Here is a 15384-nt window from a genome sequence, read left to right on the forward strand (position 1 = left end):
ATATATGCTTCTATGTGATATCATTCTGATCGTAAGGCAAATCTAAAACTCCTCTAAGAACCAATGCATCATAACGCATAATCCAGATGTCTCTACCCATGCAGAACGACACTGACGCAGGTAGCGATGAGCTGCCGGCCTACTGCAGAGGTATCCTGAAAACCTGCTCTAAGGCCATTACTTTTTTGTTGTACCTGCGTTCCACAGCTCGGAGGACGCGTGTAACTAGCAAAAACACTCCCAAAATCCGCTTAGAGAGCACCAGTCGATGCCATCTTCTTGCGGAGATGGTTCTTGTACTCGCCAATGCTTCCGTCCCACCGGCGGACGGTCTTGTGTTCGCAGACCATGATATCCTTCGCAATCTTGTCGAGCAATCTGTTGTTTGTTAGTAGGCTATTACAGTGTTAGGCGAGCGAGGAACATACCGGAAGTCGTGAGAAACGACGACGACACCACCGCTGAAAGCATTGATGGCATCCGCCAAACTGTCAATGGTTGGGATATCCAGACCGTTGGTAGGCTCGTCGAGCAACAACATGTTGGGTCCCTCAATAGCAAGCAGGGCAAAGACAATGCGGGACTTCTGACCATCGGACAGAGTAGCCATCTTGGAGGTCTGGGCCTCACCAGTCATACCGTAACGGCCGAGCTGTTGACGCCAGTACTGAAGATCTTGGCTGATGTGGTGGAACTTGTCGCGGACGAAGTCGAGGGCAGACTTGGTGAGGTCGAGCTGTTCAGCAGAGTGCTGGCTGTACACACCGAGCTTCAAGTGAGTGTGGCGCGATACGACACCAGATGTGGGGCTGAGCTTTCCAGTGAAGATGTTGAGCAAAGTCGACTTTCCAACACCGTTAGGTCCGACAAGAGCTGTTCGAGAGTCCATGTCGACACCAAAGTCGAGGTTCTCGTACAGGTTATCCTTTGAGTCTCCAGAGTAAGAGAAGGTGACATTGTCGAGCGAAAGTACAGGTGGTGGCAGCTTCTCGACATCGGCGAAACGGAAAGTGAAGACACGGTCAACGGCAACGGGCTCAATGAGACCGTCGGCTTCCATCTTGTCCAAAATCTTCTGTCGAGACTTGGCTTGCCTGACCAAGTTGGCGTAGGTACCAGCGGAAGCAATGAACTTCTTGATGTGCTTGATCTCATCTTGCTGCTTCTCGTAGGCCTTGGTCTGGTTGACCTCCTGCTCAGTACGAGTCTTGTGGTATGTGTCGTAGTTGCCTCCGTAGTAGAGGAGTTTCTTCTGACGCATATCAATCATGTTTGTGCAGACACCGTTCAAGAAGTCCATGGAGTGGGACACGAGAACCAAAGTGCGCTCCCACTTCTTCATGTACTCCTCAAGCCACACACAGGCTTCCAAGTCCAAATGGGCAGTGGGGTCGTCGAGCAGCAGGAGGGCGGGCTTGACGAACAGCGCTTTGGCGAGCGCGACACGCATACGCCATCCACCAGACATGTCCTTTGTCTTCTTGTTGATGGTGTTCTTGTTGAAGCCGAGACCAGTGAGAATGAGAGATGCGCGAGTATGGAAGGTTGATGGGTCCATGTCTTCTTGACGCTGGCAAGGGGTTAGTAAGGTTTACTTTGGTTCGATCTGACTGGTACGTACCTCGTAGATGTCGTCGAGAAGAGGGCTCTCGGGACCATCCTTCTCAAGAATGTCCTCGGCCAGCTTCTCGAGACGGGCCAACTCGTTCTCAGCCTCACGGACGACCCACTCCAAGGCACCCAGCTCGGTCTTGGGGGCACCCTGGTTCAGCAGGTAAATGTCGATGTGCTCTGGGAAGGGGAACTCGCGCTTGTCGATAGCCTTGAGAAGAGTGGTCTTTCCGCAACCGTTCTCACCCAACAGACCGTATCGTCGGCCGTAGTTGATCTCGAGGGTGGAGTCGTTGAAGAGGACTTTTCCGTGGAAGACGAGTGATGCAGAGATGATCTTGACATCGCGCGACTGCTCGAGCGAGGCGAGCACACCGGTGGTGACACGGTCAGACAGACCGTGCTTGTCCTCCTGCATGGTGAGCTTCTTGACCTCCTCGTTCAGCTCGAGGTCCTCGGCATCGTCGCCGTTCTCAGAGTTGGCCTTGGAGGCATTCTTGGAGTTGGCCTTGGACGACAACTTGGAAGTGGCCGTCTTCTTGGGCTTCGCATCGCCGTCAGCGGCGCGCTTCGCTTGGCGGGCAGCTTTCGAGGCGGAGACCATGGTGTCTTAGTGGTGTATGAGTGAAGACTCTGGGATGGTGGAAGGAGGAGGAAATTTCGTAGGGTTGGGAACAACGTCAATCTGTGCCCCGCTAAGTCTCTTATCGATTGTCGATACCCAAAGGTTCTGTTTCAGGTTCTCTTCAGAGCGCAACACTCGGATGGAAAAACGAGTGGAGTATTGAAGCGCTGCTGATGATGTAGAAGGAGAGGATGTAAGAATAAGAAATCGTTAGGCCCGATCAAACAATGCGACCCTGTGAATCAATTTTCTTACTTGTGGCGAAGGCTGCGCACGGCCAATGGGCGCTCCCCCACCATCATCATAGGGCAAGTAAGGCGCTCAGCGGTCAGGCTGCACGCTGACATCGCTGCACGTGTGTTTCTTTGGAAGACCAGACCTTGCGACACGCAGACAGCCTTGGAGTCTGGTGGGACACAGAACATTTGCATCTGCGTTTGGTACGAGTTTGCTCTATATCTGAAGTACTGCGCTATACACCTCACGGCAAGGCGTCGACAGACTCATGTCTCCCGAGAAAGATTTTCGTGTATTGGAAATCCATGCTCTTCAGACTTTCACGGTGCGAGGAACAATTATCAAGTTTGACTATCGTTGGTCTTGGATATCATGTATCTAGTTGTTGAGTGTTGTGGATACTCCTCGGAAAAGCCACGATCGTCATACGCAGGTTCTTATCTTCACCATACTCAACAACGATAAGCCCGTGCTATATACCAGCCTGACTGCTCCCACTATTACTCGGAACCATAGTGCACTCAGCACTACTCCTTCCACTGTCTGCCTCTTCTGTCTCCATGTCCCCTCCCTCTCTCCTAACGTCTACTCTCTTTCGTAACCTCTCTCGTAGTTTCTCTAATACCCTTGCCTCTTCCTCATTCAGACTTATATCGTCGGGTAGTAAGACTTCTGCACCGTTAATTTCTATTATATCCCCTGTTTGGTCGTAACGTTGTTCCTCCGCACTCTTCTTTGGTTCCAATCCGCCTCTCCCGTCTGGCACTACCTCTTCGTCTTCAATCTTCGCTTTGCGTAAATCCACAGGTGTCCACCAATATATTGGAAACTGCCTCTGAATGTTGTTGATGATCAGCCCGACTGTAACCATAAGGGTGGCGCCCCAGAGAACAAGCCCGACAAAATACCAACCCATGGCCGTAATGACCGGGTCTGTGGCGGCGAGCACGGCGGATGCGCCGCCTGGAGGATGTACGGTGTTGGTCAAAAGCATGACAGCAGACGCGCAGCCGCATGCTATGGCACCCGCGATCCATTTTATTGACTCGTACTCTGGGTAGTATTGAAACAACTTCGACACGCCGACGCCAATAAGCGCGGAGATGCCGTGGCCTAGCAGGGCATTGCGGGGTTGGCCGAGAGGTGAACGTATAGAGTTGTACTCGAGAATTGCAGAGGCACCCTGTGCGTGTAGTCAGCACAACACACTGCCACGGCCTCATTCATGAGTAACGTACAAATGAAGCGATCAACGCTGGTGGCTGATGCCGTTGTATACTATCCGTATTGTTGAAGACTGCTGCCACAACCGCCAGACCACAGAATGCGCCCAGCAACGACCAGAACGCTCCAAGTATGTTCCCAACATCCTGTCGCGATTCTTTTCTGTAACCGAGGAACCTTGATATCGACGTCGGAAGCTTGTACAGCGGCGAAGGAGGAATGACACGATTAAGGTAGCGATCGATATCGAGGTCCCATTCTCTTGCACCCGAAAACACACTCATGGTGATCAGAAAGATCGAAAGAGACGGAGTCTATGCACAAAATACAAACAAGGCAAGCAACAGGTCGACGACATCTATAAGAAACTAAGTTTCAAGGCCTCGGGAACGGACCGCAAAAGCTCTTGCGCAACCAAGTACCTCATCGCGCCATTTATTCCCGGATCCAGCGTTAAAGAACGGTGCCTTTGGTCGCTCCTTCACGATTTGAATTGCACAACACGCGCATTTACCCTGACGTTGACCTGGCACATGCGCGGCGATCTGAGCTGAAGGTTCACGCGCAACAAGTTGGGCTTTACGTAAAATTACGTACCACAAACACCACCATAATATGGCTTCGTTGACATCTCCTCGGTGCCGCGGATACGCTTCGTGTAGTGATTGATGAGAGTCTGGAGTGTTTTTGAGCATGTACCTAGTTCATTGAAAGTACTTTTGTTATGATTGCTGCGCTGATAATAGCAGTCAGAGTGCAAACAAAGAAATGCCCGACTGTAGTCCTTGAACTATTCGATGTTGGTACCCAGTAAATGGTCTGACACAAACATTTTGAAGACTGTAACATGTTGCATCTCTATGTATATATCCGGTTGTGCCCAGTATGGTTGTGCCTGGTATCGTACTACAGGATGTACCAGCAAGTCCAGGATGAACAGCTGAAGATCGACGTCATCCCTGCGCTCACCACGCTAATTGCCTATACAGATCTCGCATTAAAAGCACACATGACTAGCAAAAGATAGTGGACCAAAGGTTTTATACAGCTGCATACGGCGAGACACGGCGACACGCGGACATCCGACACTGTGTTATGCTATGATGTAAACGGGTATAAATCTATCGAGAAGATGTCGAAAATTACGACTGCGCCATGCGTCGGATCCCGCTTGGGCTGTACTCCGTATGTGCAACGCTAGTAGTCCCGGAACCTCAAACAGAAATACAAACTCACGCGCCGCTGACCAACAAACGCCTTATGACTGCAGTGTGCCAGCCCTGAACTCTCTACCCATACACCCCATAAAACCCCGAACTCCTAGGAAGACACAAAACCCGTGCACGACTAGGTACCACGGAACAAGAACTGCAAGTCTTCAGGACTGAGGCGATCCATGGCAACCTTGTCGTTGTTCACAGTGCCAGCAATCATAGCTGCCTTCTTCTCTTGCAGCGCGACCATACGCGACTCTACACTATCCTCAATACAAAGGCGAGTAATCACACAAGGGCGACGTTGGCCAATACGATGACATCGATCGGCAGACTGCCACTCAGCTGCTGGATTCCACCATCTAAATTGTTTTAGCAAGCTGTCACAGAATATGCCTAAGGATAGTACTTACGGGTCAACGATGAATACCCTGGAAGCTTCGGTAAGGTTGAGAGCGACACCGCCAGCCTTGAGAGAGACGAGGAAGACCTCAACATCCGGGTTTGTCATAAAGTGTTCGATGCTCTTCTGGCGTTGGGCGGGTGTCATGCTACCATCCAACATAACCGTGTTGAAACCGGCACGACGTAGACGCCATTCAATGAGTTGCAACATGGACGTGAACTGGCTGAAGACGATGGACTTGAGTGTCTGCTTCTTGCTGCGAAGCTTATAGAGGTCGTATACTAACATCTCGATCTTGGTGGAAGACGTCCAATTCTCCATCTTGATACGGTTGATGATAGAGGTCTTCTTGACGGAGTCTTCATCTTGCTCGAGCTCAGGCTGCTCAAAGTCGATGGCAAGAGCGATGTGACAGCGAGGACAGTCTGCTTCCATACCGGATGTTTCGCAAGTATCCATGAAGTCCTTAATGCAAGCGCGACAGAACTCGTGACGGCAGTGAGAGCGTACCGCATCCTCGGCAGGCTCATCGCAGATGTTACACACGTAGACGTTGCCAGCACCTTCAACCGCCTTCTTCTTCAGCAACAGATCAGGGTGATTAGCGACCTGTCGCATCTGCATGATGAGACCAAAGATGTTGGCGTAGTTGTTTAGCATGACACCTTGCGCAACATACGTATCGAACTTGCGCGAGGAGTTCGACATGATCGACGTTGAGAAGTCGCGCTCTACTTCACTGAAGAACTCGTTGTGAATGATGATATCCTTCATTGGAAGCTCCATCGAGTTGGTGTGATCGCGCTTCATACGCCGTAACATGATGCGAGCAGTGATCAAATGAAGCTTCGTCAAAGCTTCTTCGCGAAGCTGTACGTCATCACCAGTGATCGGGTTCAGAAGCTCCTGATTGAACACAGAAATGTGCTCAGATGCACCATGGTTGCAAGCAACACACATGTGGTCATCGTCGGTAGCCCAGTGTAGCTTCTCGCAATCACACGAACGGCAGAAGTAGTCTGCAAAAGGACGAACCTCCAGAAAGCGAAGAAGGGAGAAGAACTCTCCGATGCGGTTCTGGACCGGCGTACCGGACAAGCACCACTTGTAGTTACTGGTAAGTGCAAAACAAGCCTTGGCTACACCGGTGTTGCGGGACTTGATGCTGTGCGCTTCGTCCAGAATCAGGCGGTGGTAATGGATAGCGTGAAGTGCTGATGCTTCCTTGATGATGTCCTCACCACGAGACCATCCTTTGGTTTCTTTGCGGTGAAGTGATTCCAGAGAGTTGTAAGACACCATGATTACGTCGTAGGACTTCAGTTCCTTGATAGACATCTTCTTGCATTTAGCATTCGTGCCGTGATACACCAAGACTTTGAGTTTGTTGTCTGTGTATTCGCGGATCTCATTGGACCATTGCATGAGAGCAACTGGCGGAACACAAACCAGCGTCGGCTGCTTCGCAGGGTAGTCAGACATGATTAGAGAGACAGCCTGAATAGTCTTGCCCATACCCATCTCATCTCCGAGTAGCCCACCCTTGTAGTGAGTCTTCTCTTGTCGAACCATCCAGCTGAGGCCCTCCAGTTGAAACGGTTTTAATCGCCGGGTGATTGATGCAGGCTGCTCTGCCTTCAGAGTCTCGAGGATCGGAATCTTCTTCAGATCATCCCACATAGTGCGTAGCTTTGGGTGCTGTTGCTCTGCTCGCTCACGATTCATGGCGCGCTTTCGCTCCCACTTGTCCGCGATATGTGCGAACCTTGCCCTACGACCAGCCGCATCCTCCTTCTCACCTCGAGTGAGCTTCTTCTTGCGGCCTCCAGCTGCTTTAGGATTTGCCGCGACAATCTTCTTCACACGCGCACTTGTTGTCATCAAAGGCTCTTCGTCGCTATCGCTAGCCATGGGTGTTTCGATTTCATTGAGCAGAGAATCGGCATCATCTGCGTCGTCAGGACGGAACTCTCCGCCATCGGACTCATCGTCATCAAGGAAGTCCTCCTCTGTGAAGGTACTCTTCTTCTTCGCACTAGAACGCGCAGAGCGACCACGCTTTGTTGAAGGTTCTTGAGTCTTACCCTTACCCTTGCCTTTGTAAGATGGGGGTGAGGACAGCTCATCTACCAATGAATCCCGGTCGTCGTCGCTTAAGATCTCTTCGACCTTGGCTTTGCCCTTTCCCTTGCCGATATACGCAGGCGCTTTCTTGCGACGCGAAGGTGCGACTGGCTTATCTTCAGATAGCATGTCTTCGTCTTCATCCGTCTCAATCTTCTGACGCTTGCTGTGTGGCGCATCCTCTTCGTCCTCTAACTGCATTTGTAGAGCAATCTCAGCATCCATGTCGAGTGTCATGTCTTCAGAATCAGAGTCTAGTACGGCGCTACGAGATCGCTTAGATGAGGCGCTTTGCAAAGGCGTTGTGGCCTTGTTCAGCAGGCTACGGGCGGGCATCTTGCCACGATTGACCGAGGCAGCTGGTGTGGTCGAGATGCTGGTTCCAGGCGTTTCATAATCTGAGTTCTCCAAAGAAGGCGAGCCAGTTGAGCTCTCTTGCTCTGCTTGTTCTGCGTTGAGTCCTGCTAGCCTTCCGCGAGTGGCGGGCGCTTTCTTGGTCTTGGTGGGAATCAATACTTCTTTGAGGATGCGGCGATTGTTGGCGGATGTTTGGGGCGCTTCGACTTCGATTGAGTCCGATTCGTGGTCGGAAGAGTTTGGTACGAAGAATCTAGAGGCGCGAGTGCGCTTCTGTTTGTGGCGACTATCATCCATGGGGGAATCTACTAGGGCTGTGACCGCGTTAGCACTAAAGTGAGGAACAGAAATGACTGCTTGTCCATAAGTGAGAGCCGGAGACAGCCTATACATACCAGTTGCAGACGCTGGTGAAGGCGCGGTGGCGACGTCATTCACGATACCGGTCGATTTGCGGGTTGATCGCCGAGGTGCCATTATGATCGATTAAGGGAAAGGAAAAGCAAACGAATTTGGGACTGAGATCGAGGAACGCGCAGCGAACACAGGACTGATGAACAGATTGAATGAAAGACTGTAACCTCGACGGAGGGGTGAGATGACAAGAAGCACTAAATGTGGAAAGGCAGATGTACCCCTGGCTCTTTCGCGCCGATAGTCTGTCGCGCGTTCACGCCTCCGGTGGCAAATTCAGGGACAGAGTCTAGTGACGGCAAGGATTGGAAGGAAAGTTGCGCAGATCGATCGTCTTGTGTAACACTCGCTCGTGTGTATATATCTCATCGCTCCCAGTTTGCCACATCGCCCAGATGAGGTGGGGAAGACGCGTCGCGTCTCGGCGACGAAAGCACGTGATGAGATCTATCTCGACTCTTTACAGATTAGCGCTGACTGCCCACCCCACTGTCAGCCCTTCTGCAGAATCAGTGCACAAAGCTCGGACTGCTGCCAGTACATCTCCACTGCTGTTCCTTCGTTGAATGCCCTCCGCTTCTGTTGTACCGTCTAATATACTGAAGTCATCGTTCAGCGTCACAGCCATGTTGATAGGACAACGCTTCCTGCAGACTTAGTACCCAACTACATAGCGCCTGTTTTGTGGCGGTAGAAGCTCAGCGACGGCTACATTAATACCAGTAATCTGTTGGTTTGCATCCTCTCACGTGATCCACTTACATTCACTCACTAGCGTACTCTCTCGTCCCTATATAAACAAGGGACTTCTCCTTCGTACATAGAACAATCAACTCCATACTCTCTTCTTGTTCTACATAATGATGTGATTAGACATAGTCTCTTCTTTGTATTTGTGCATGTATCGGCCTTTTTTGCTATAGCACCTTGCTGCTACAACAAGGTTCGCTTCCTCTTCACTAGAACTGAATTCCTACACCTGAAGTCTCTTGTGTTTATTATAAGCAACTGCAGACACATCTCGACTTACATTTCGTGATAAACCCGTTAATCGATAATCTTCCGAAAAAAAAACTTGCCAAACAGGTTGCCAGTCTATCTACCATGGAATGTGTAGCGTTTCATCTTTGAGAGCATTCCAGCTAACATCTGACGTGCGATTCCTTTCGGTTTTGACAACTCATACTACAGCACCATGTCAACAGAGGTGGACCTTCTTGAAGTCTGTGATCAAGTCAACTTGAAGGCTAGCCACGCTACGTGATATGGCCAAACAGATGAGTCCTACATGCTGACATTTATCCCCCTCGACTATCGTGGCATCGCCCAGGCAATCTTGGAGACAATTGGTCTTTTCAATACGTACTTCGAAGCCTACACGATGTAATTCCCGTAGGGTCAGAAGCCAGCTTCCAAACCTCGATCGTAGTATCACGAAAGCGCTTCGTCATCATGTTAGAGGGGACCTCTGGAAGCCCGAGCTATCCTAAGACGAAGTCAACAGAATTACTACCCAAGCTCTGCTACTTTTGTGCAGAAACTCAAAAGTCAATCTGCGTCTTTATCTTCCCAAACGTGTATATGTTTTGCTTGAAAGCAATACATGCAATGTCCGTCACCGAGATGCGGACATGAAGTCACGAAATGAGGGATGCGTGATAAACAACGCCTAACAGAAATTATTGTACCAGAAGTTGAACTCCGGAGAGTTTTCCGTTAAAGTTTTTGTGGGATCGAATGGTGCGGATGGAAGAACGATGTTGATGTTCGGGAAGTTCCCGGTTCACTTGCATATGCACTGCACAGACCAACGCGCGGCTGGTCGTCGCAGGACATGACGATGGCTCAGGCACCTCTTCCAGCTACCTTCACCAACGTCGTCCACCTCCGAACTCCATCTTCTCCTACAGCATCCACGACATCGCCAATACAGGTAGCGCAATACCTCAAGATACTGCGATCGAAGCGCTGCCCCCACCGCCGCCGCCGATAGACCAGCCGCCTCCGAGCGATACCGAAGCTACAACTCGCCCATCATGGTGAAGCCCGTTGTTTCCGCGATGAATGCTTGGACATGGTACGCGCGAACTGTTCTGGGAGCAATAGTAGTAACAAGGAAGCTGATGGAGTTATAGCATCGTCGTGTCCCTCTTCGCCATCGTCATTCTCTCCACAATCGGAGCGCTGTTCAAAGTACGTCTTCCGCACGCCCAAGCATCCGATTCCTGAAGATATCTCGCCACCCACCCTGATGCTGAAGGGCGCATGTCTACAGATTAAGACATATGCTAACACGCAATTCACAGGGACACAGCGGCACCGTAATGGGAGGACATGAGGACCCCGAGGACGGTGGCGCAGTTGCTGGCGCGGTTTTCGGTGCGGTCTTCATATACATTGTATGTATTGACCCGAACAAGAAGTTTCCAGCTTGCTAACAGCTTCCAGGGCTTCTTTGTCTTCTGCGGACTGCAAGCCTTCCTTCACATGCGCGAAAGCCGCCGCGGTGCGATAAGCCTGTCATGAGCCCCAACAGCGTGCGAAACATGTCTGAGGGATAACGCAAGATGAGAGACCATCCAAAGATCTTTGGAGGCGACGACAAAGCATCAGAACATGCATGCGTTGTTGCGCCAGTGGAGGAAAGGCAAAGAGCACTTGTACATTGTAATATGACACACGGCGTTTAGCAGGCACAGGCGGGTTCATACATTTCCGTAGCAAGACATTGATTTGGCATAATCTATGCTCTGTATTTATGCATGGGCCATGCATATCCATCCGTCCAAGCAGAATGACCGACCCATACACCAACGCCAGGATGTCCCAATTAGGACTTCTCTTTCTACCAGTCTCTCTCCCACAGCGGCTCAAGCGTCTTGCTCATATACGGACCATCGAGCCAGTAACCTAGCTTTCCGTAGTAACTCCTTACGCCGACACCAGAGATGACACTAATTTTACTACTTCCATGCTCTTCTCTAGCTATGCGCTCTGCTTCCTCCATCAGAAGCGTACCATAGCCTTGATGCTGGAATCTCTTCGGATCTCTAGCATGAATAGGTACGGCAGATCCGTAGACGTGTAACTCACGCACCAGTGAAGAAGGCTGACCAGTCAACTCTGGTCGGAAAGTGTGTTCCTTCGAACATTGTCGTAGACGAAGCAGGGCGATCAAGATGTCTTGCTTCGGATCTTCGTACGCAAGGAATGTCTCCCAACCACCGTTGGCTGTGTAGTCCCGACGTACCAACTCGACCTGGTCGGGACGGATCTTATGCTTTACTTCGTTGATACCAACCTCACGCGTCCGTACATCGCGACACGAGGTACCAAAATCTTTCATCCTTGCCAGCGCCAACTCTCGCAAATTACCATTCTCGACGCCGGACGTAACAAGCGGCATAGGGATATCGCGTTGTACGCGGTAGATACGCGTCCATGGTGGTACCAGTGCCAGAATTCTTGCCACAATATCGATGAGGGCGTTTGGTGTGTAGTTCTTGTATCTTCCCGTCCGCCAAAGTTCATATAGTCCTGTGCCGCGGATGACAAGTGTTGGGTAGATCTTCAGCCCATCGGTCCGGAAGTCTGGGTTCGAAAAGTACTCTACGAATTGATCGAGGTCACGCTCCATACCGACGTTAGGTAGGTCAGGCATCATGTGTGATACCACTTTGAAGCCAGCGTCTTTGGAGAGACAGAAGGTCTTTGCTACAGCAGCGACAGTGTGGCCTCGGTTGGTGTCGCGCGCTACGTCTTCGTAGAGTGACTGTACACCAATCTCGAGACGAGTACATCCGTACCGTAGCATGGAAGAGAGATGCTGGTCCAAGCAGTAATCTGGCCGTGTTTCGATGGTAATACCAACGCACTTTATATTACTCATCTCGCCGGCGGCGACAGCCTCGTCAACGTCTTTGGTTTGGTACCCAGAAAGCGCGTTATGCAGTTGTGAGATGAACTCATCCCGATATGACTCTGGCAGTGACATGAACGTGCCGCCCATGATGATGTACTCAACTTTATCGACACTGTGACCGAGTGACTTGATCTGGTCGACCCGTCCACGGGCCTGCTCATAAGGATCATATCGCGCTCGGATCGCGCGCATAGATGTGGGTTCGTAACCTGTGTAAGATTGTGTTGAATACTCAAAGTCTGAGTCTGGACCTCCTGGACAGTATACACATATGTTACCAGTATAGGCGATGTGTGGGCAACGGTGAGGTTTGCACATAACCGCCACCACTGCAATACCGGAGGAAGTACCTACAAGATGCATCAGCTCTGTAGCACTTTCTCGACAACATCTGGAAAGACATACGGATCGGCTTGGCGATGAGCTTTGGGAGGATATATTTCTTATAGTGCTCTGGTACCGCCGCGATAATCGCCGTAAGCGGGGGCTGGCTCTTCAAATAATGTTTCTTCGCAATCTGGCCTCGCAATGAGTTTAAGTTGAGATCCTTCTTGGGTTTTGAGCCATCGGCCTGTGATTCATAGTCCTGGATGAGCGCAGAGGCGATATCTGCACATGCGCGCATATAACGTTCGTTCTCGGGTGGCAATTTGACATTTTTCGGTAGCCTCCTCTTGTGTTGTGTCTCCGTCACTGTCATCGCCGCCATGGTGGGCAGATTTTATTGTTCGAAGTACCCGGTTTAGAGACGACGACTCGTGGAGGACTCTGACTCTGGGTGTCTGGATATGGAAGTCACGAGTGGGGGTGCGATTTATTATGGGCTAAGACTGTTTCGTACTAGCGCAATCGCTTCAACTTGCCCGATGATAGCGAGTGGTGACCACGAAGTTCCTACTCTTCTACGATGCGCACTCACCGTATCAACAATACCAACATCGGTCTCGCCAAACGATGAAATTGAATTCAGCTCTCATCTGGCTACAACAGTTTTGACATACCCGCTGTATGCACCATCGGCATTTGGAAACTTCAAACCACAAGCGCCAGCAGACATGAGAACGTGGTTGTGTGAAATCACTCGTGCAATTGGCGACCTTTCAATGGATAATGGAACTGACTTGTTATATACAGAAAGCGCTAAATAAAAACAGGATGCATCGACATGCCAAGTGGTATGGAGGTATCTCTTTGTACATTCGCTCATCATGCGAAGCTAGACGGTGTCCTGTTGACCCTCTGTCTAGGTTCGGCCTCCAGAACAGCACCCCCCAGAGGTACGTCAGCGCCATGTTGTAGAGGAGCGTAAAGCTCATCGTTCGTCGTCATAGCGGGGCTTTCCTGCCTCGTTTCCGCTCTCAAGGCGTGGACTTGTGCAGAGTTACCAGGTACGGCACCACGGCTACCCAGGTAACTAAACCTCCCAACCTGACTACCTGTAGTCACAGCCATTGGACGCTGGGGCTGTACAATCCCCGATTGCGAGCTCCCGGAGCCGCGCTTGTCGCTAATGTCAGAGTTGGAACGGAATTGTGTACCGTACATGCCAGGGCTAATCTCTTGACTACGTCGACCCTGACCATTAGCAACGATGCCACCGTCCGGACCGCCAGACTCAGCAACAGCGGCCTTCTCAGTGAGCTCTGTAGCGACCACGTGGGCATCGTACTCGTTGATACCAGCAGCAAGCAACAGATTCTTCTTCTTCTCGATCTTGGCAGCGTGGTCCATGTCCTGACCTGGGTTGGCCGTCTCATATTCAAGAATTTTGATGAACTTGTAAAAGCCCGCCGCAATGACTGATCCAAGGATGGGTCCAAGCCAATAGATCCAATGGTAGGGTGCGAACTCAAGGTTAACGACAGCAGGTCCGAATGAGCGTGCGGGGTTCAGTGAGCCACCCGTAAAGTACACTCCGGACAACTCTGTGACGAACAGTGCAAGACCAATACCTGTTTAAGATGTTAGCATGAGCGTCGTACTAGACTAGGTCTAATGATTACGTACCCACTGGTGCGATGAAAGTACCCTTGTGCTTCTCAGCTGCCAACATAAAGATGGTGAATACCAACTGGGCAGTAAGAAACATCTCAATGAAGAGACCCTGCGTAATGCTGGTGCCTCCACCAAGAGTAGTCCGAACGTTAAGGTCACCAGGAAACATGCACTGGACCAGGCCAGCCGCAGCCATACCACCAAGAATTTGAGTGACGAACAGAAGGCCACCACGAACCCAGGGGAGGGCACCAATCAGGCACATTCCGAATGTGACCTTTATGGCATCAGTAAATCTACTCGACTAAGAGTGCAGTGGGACAGCATCACTTACGGCTGGATTGAACAAGCCACCACTGATTCTGAAGAAAACCCAAGCATTGACAGCAAGTGAGAAGCCAAAGCATAGTGCGATGTACTGCAGTTGCTGAGGGTTGCTCCCTGCTTCCGCTACTGTCTGACCTCCGGATGAAGGTATACTATTTGCGACTTGTGCGCCGGATAATGCAAAGTATAGGAAAAGGACCGTGCCAACAAACTCTCCGCACATGGCAATGAAATGGTTTCGAATGTTGTCTGGGACGCGGCTTATGAAAGGCATGCGAAGATCTGAATCGGTGAGGTTGGCATTTGGGTTGGCAGCCTTCGTGAAGGGAAGCGCAAAGGCTTTCCCTTGGACAGGATCCTGTCACAAATATTAGTATTGTCTTCCATGCTGATACCCCAGCATTCGAAACGTACGTTGATATTCATTGCGATGATGTGGCTCCGAGCCAGGGGTGACGGGAAGATAAACGTTCAGGTCAAGAAGGAAAATAATCGTTTCACCGAGGAAGATGGGGAAGACAGTAAACAGAAAACATTATCCACTTGGTTATCCACGAGAATATCAACACACATGATTACCAGAATAGTCGGCTTCTGGCTCTACACCTGACAGCTACTCGAATGGTCAAAGCAAAGTGTCGTCATGCTTCAGCCGTTGACGCGACGGCCGCACGTCTGGATCCCAAACTACCATGCCTGCTACGCCTAAGGTATACTGGTAAGTTTTGGTGTTGGGTCAACGTTGAACCAAAAGCGGTAAAAATGTGGCTAACGTAGCATCATAGTTGTCTGAAAAGAGCGACGGATCGTGATCGTAGCTGGGATCTGCCGCGATAATGTGGCGCGCTAGTATCGGGGCGGGCTCCGATAGTCAGTCCAGGCCACGCCAGAGGGGACTATGTCCCGGTAACCTGTCTACCAACCGTTC

The 15384-nt window shown here is 50.8% G+C and overlaps 5 protein-coding genes across 5 annotated transcripts; 1 reads left to right on the forward strand and 4 right to left on the reverse strand.

Annotated features, from left to right (window-relative positions):
* Window positions 1-251: 251 nt before the first annotated feature.
* GT037_007852 (atp-binding cassette sub-family f member 3) lies at window positions 252-3981 on the reverse strand (the record flags this gene model as incomplete). The annotated part of the gene is made up of 5 exons (XM_038932899.1): window positions 252-378; window positions 429-1570; window positions 1622-2220; window positions 3014-3656; window positions 3712-3981. The coding sequence occupies 5 exons, from the start codon at window positions 3979-3981 to the stop codon at window positions 252-254; spliced, it is 2781 nt and encodes a 926-aa protein (XP_038784400.1).
* Window positions 3982-5044: 1063 nt separating this feature from the next.
* GT037_007853 (helicase swr1) lies at window positions 5045-8275 on the reverse strand (the record flags this gene model as incomplete). Its single annotated transcript, XM_038932900.1, has 3 exons — window positions 5045-5273; window positions 5325-8112; window positions 8194-8275. 3 exons carry the CDS (start codon window positions 8273-8275, stop codon window positions 5045-5047), a joined length of 3099 nt encoding a protein of 1032 aa, XP_038784401.1.
* A 1973-nt stretch (window positions 8276-10248) lies between these two features.
* GT037_007854 (uncharacterized protein) lies at window positions 10249-10738 on the forward strand (the record flags this gene model as incomplete). The annotated part of the gene is made up of 4 exons (XM_038932901.1): window positions 10249-10289; window positions 10348-10405; window positions 10519-10611; window positions 10661-10738. 4 exons carry the CDS (start codon window positions 10249-10251, stop codon window positions 10736-10738), a joined length of 270 nt encoding a protein of 89 aa, XP_038784402.1.
* Window positions 10739-11057: 319 nt separating this feature from the next.
* GT037_007855 (histone acetyltransferase elp3) lies at window positions 11058-12843 on the reverse strand (the record flags this gene model as incomplete). The annotated part of the gene is made up of 2 exons (XM_038932902.1): window positions 11058-12484; window positions 12540-12843. The coding sequence occupies 2 exons, from the start codon at window positions 12841-12843 to the stop codon at window positions 11058-11060; spliced, it is 1731 nt and encodes a 576-aa protein (XP_038784403.1).
* Window positions 12844-13340: 497 nt separating this feature from the next.
* On the reverse strand, window positions 13341-14882 carry GT037_007856 (phospho-2-dehydro-3-deoxyheptonate aldolase; the record flags this gene model as incomplete). The annotated part of the gene is made up of 4 exons (XM_038932903.1): window positions 13341-14086; window positions 14142-14406; window positions 14464-14814; window positions 14871-14882. 4 exons carry the CDS (start codon window positions 14880-14882, stop codon window positions 13341-13343), a joined length of 1374 nt encoding a protein of 457 aa, XP_038784404.1.
* Window positions 14883-15384: the final 502 nt, after the last annotated feature.

This window comes from Alternaria burnsii (genome assembly GCF_013036055.1).
Source record: "Alternaria burnsii strain CBS107.38 chromosome Unknown 693, whole genome shotgun sequence".
Taxonomy (NCBI): domain Eukaryota; kingdom Fungi; phylum Ascomycota; class Dothideomycetes; order Pleosporales; family Pleosporaceae; genus Alternaria; species Alternaria burnsii.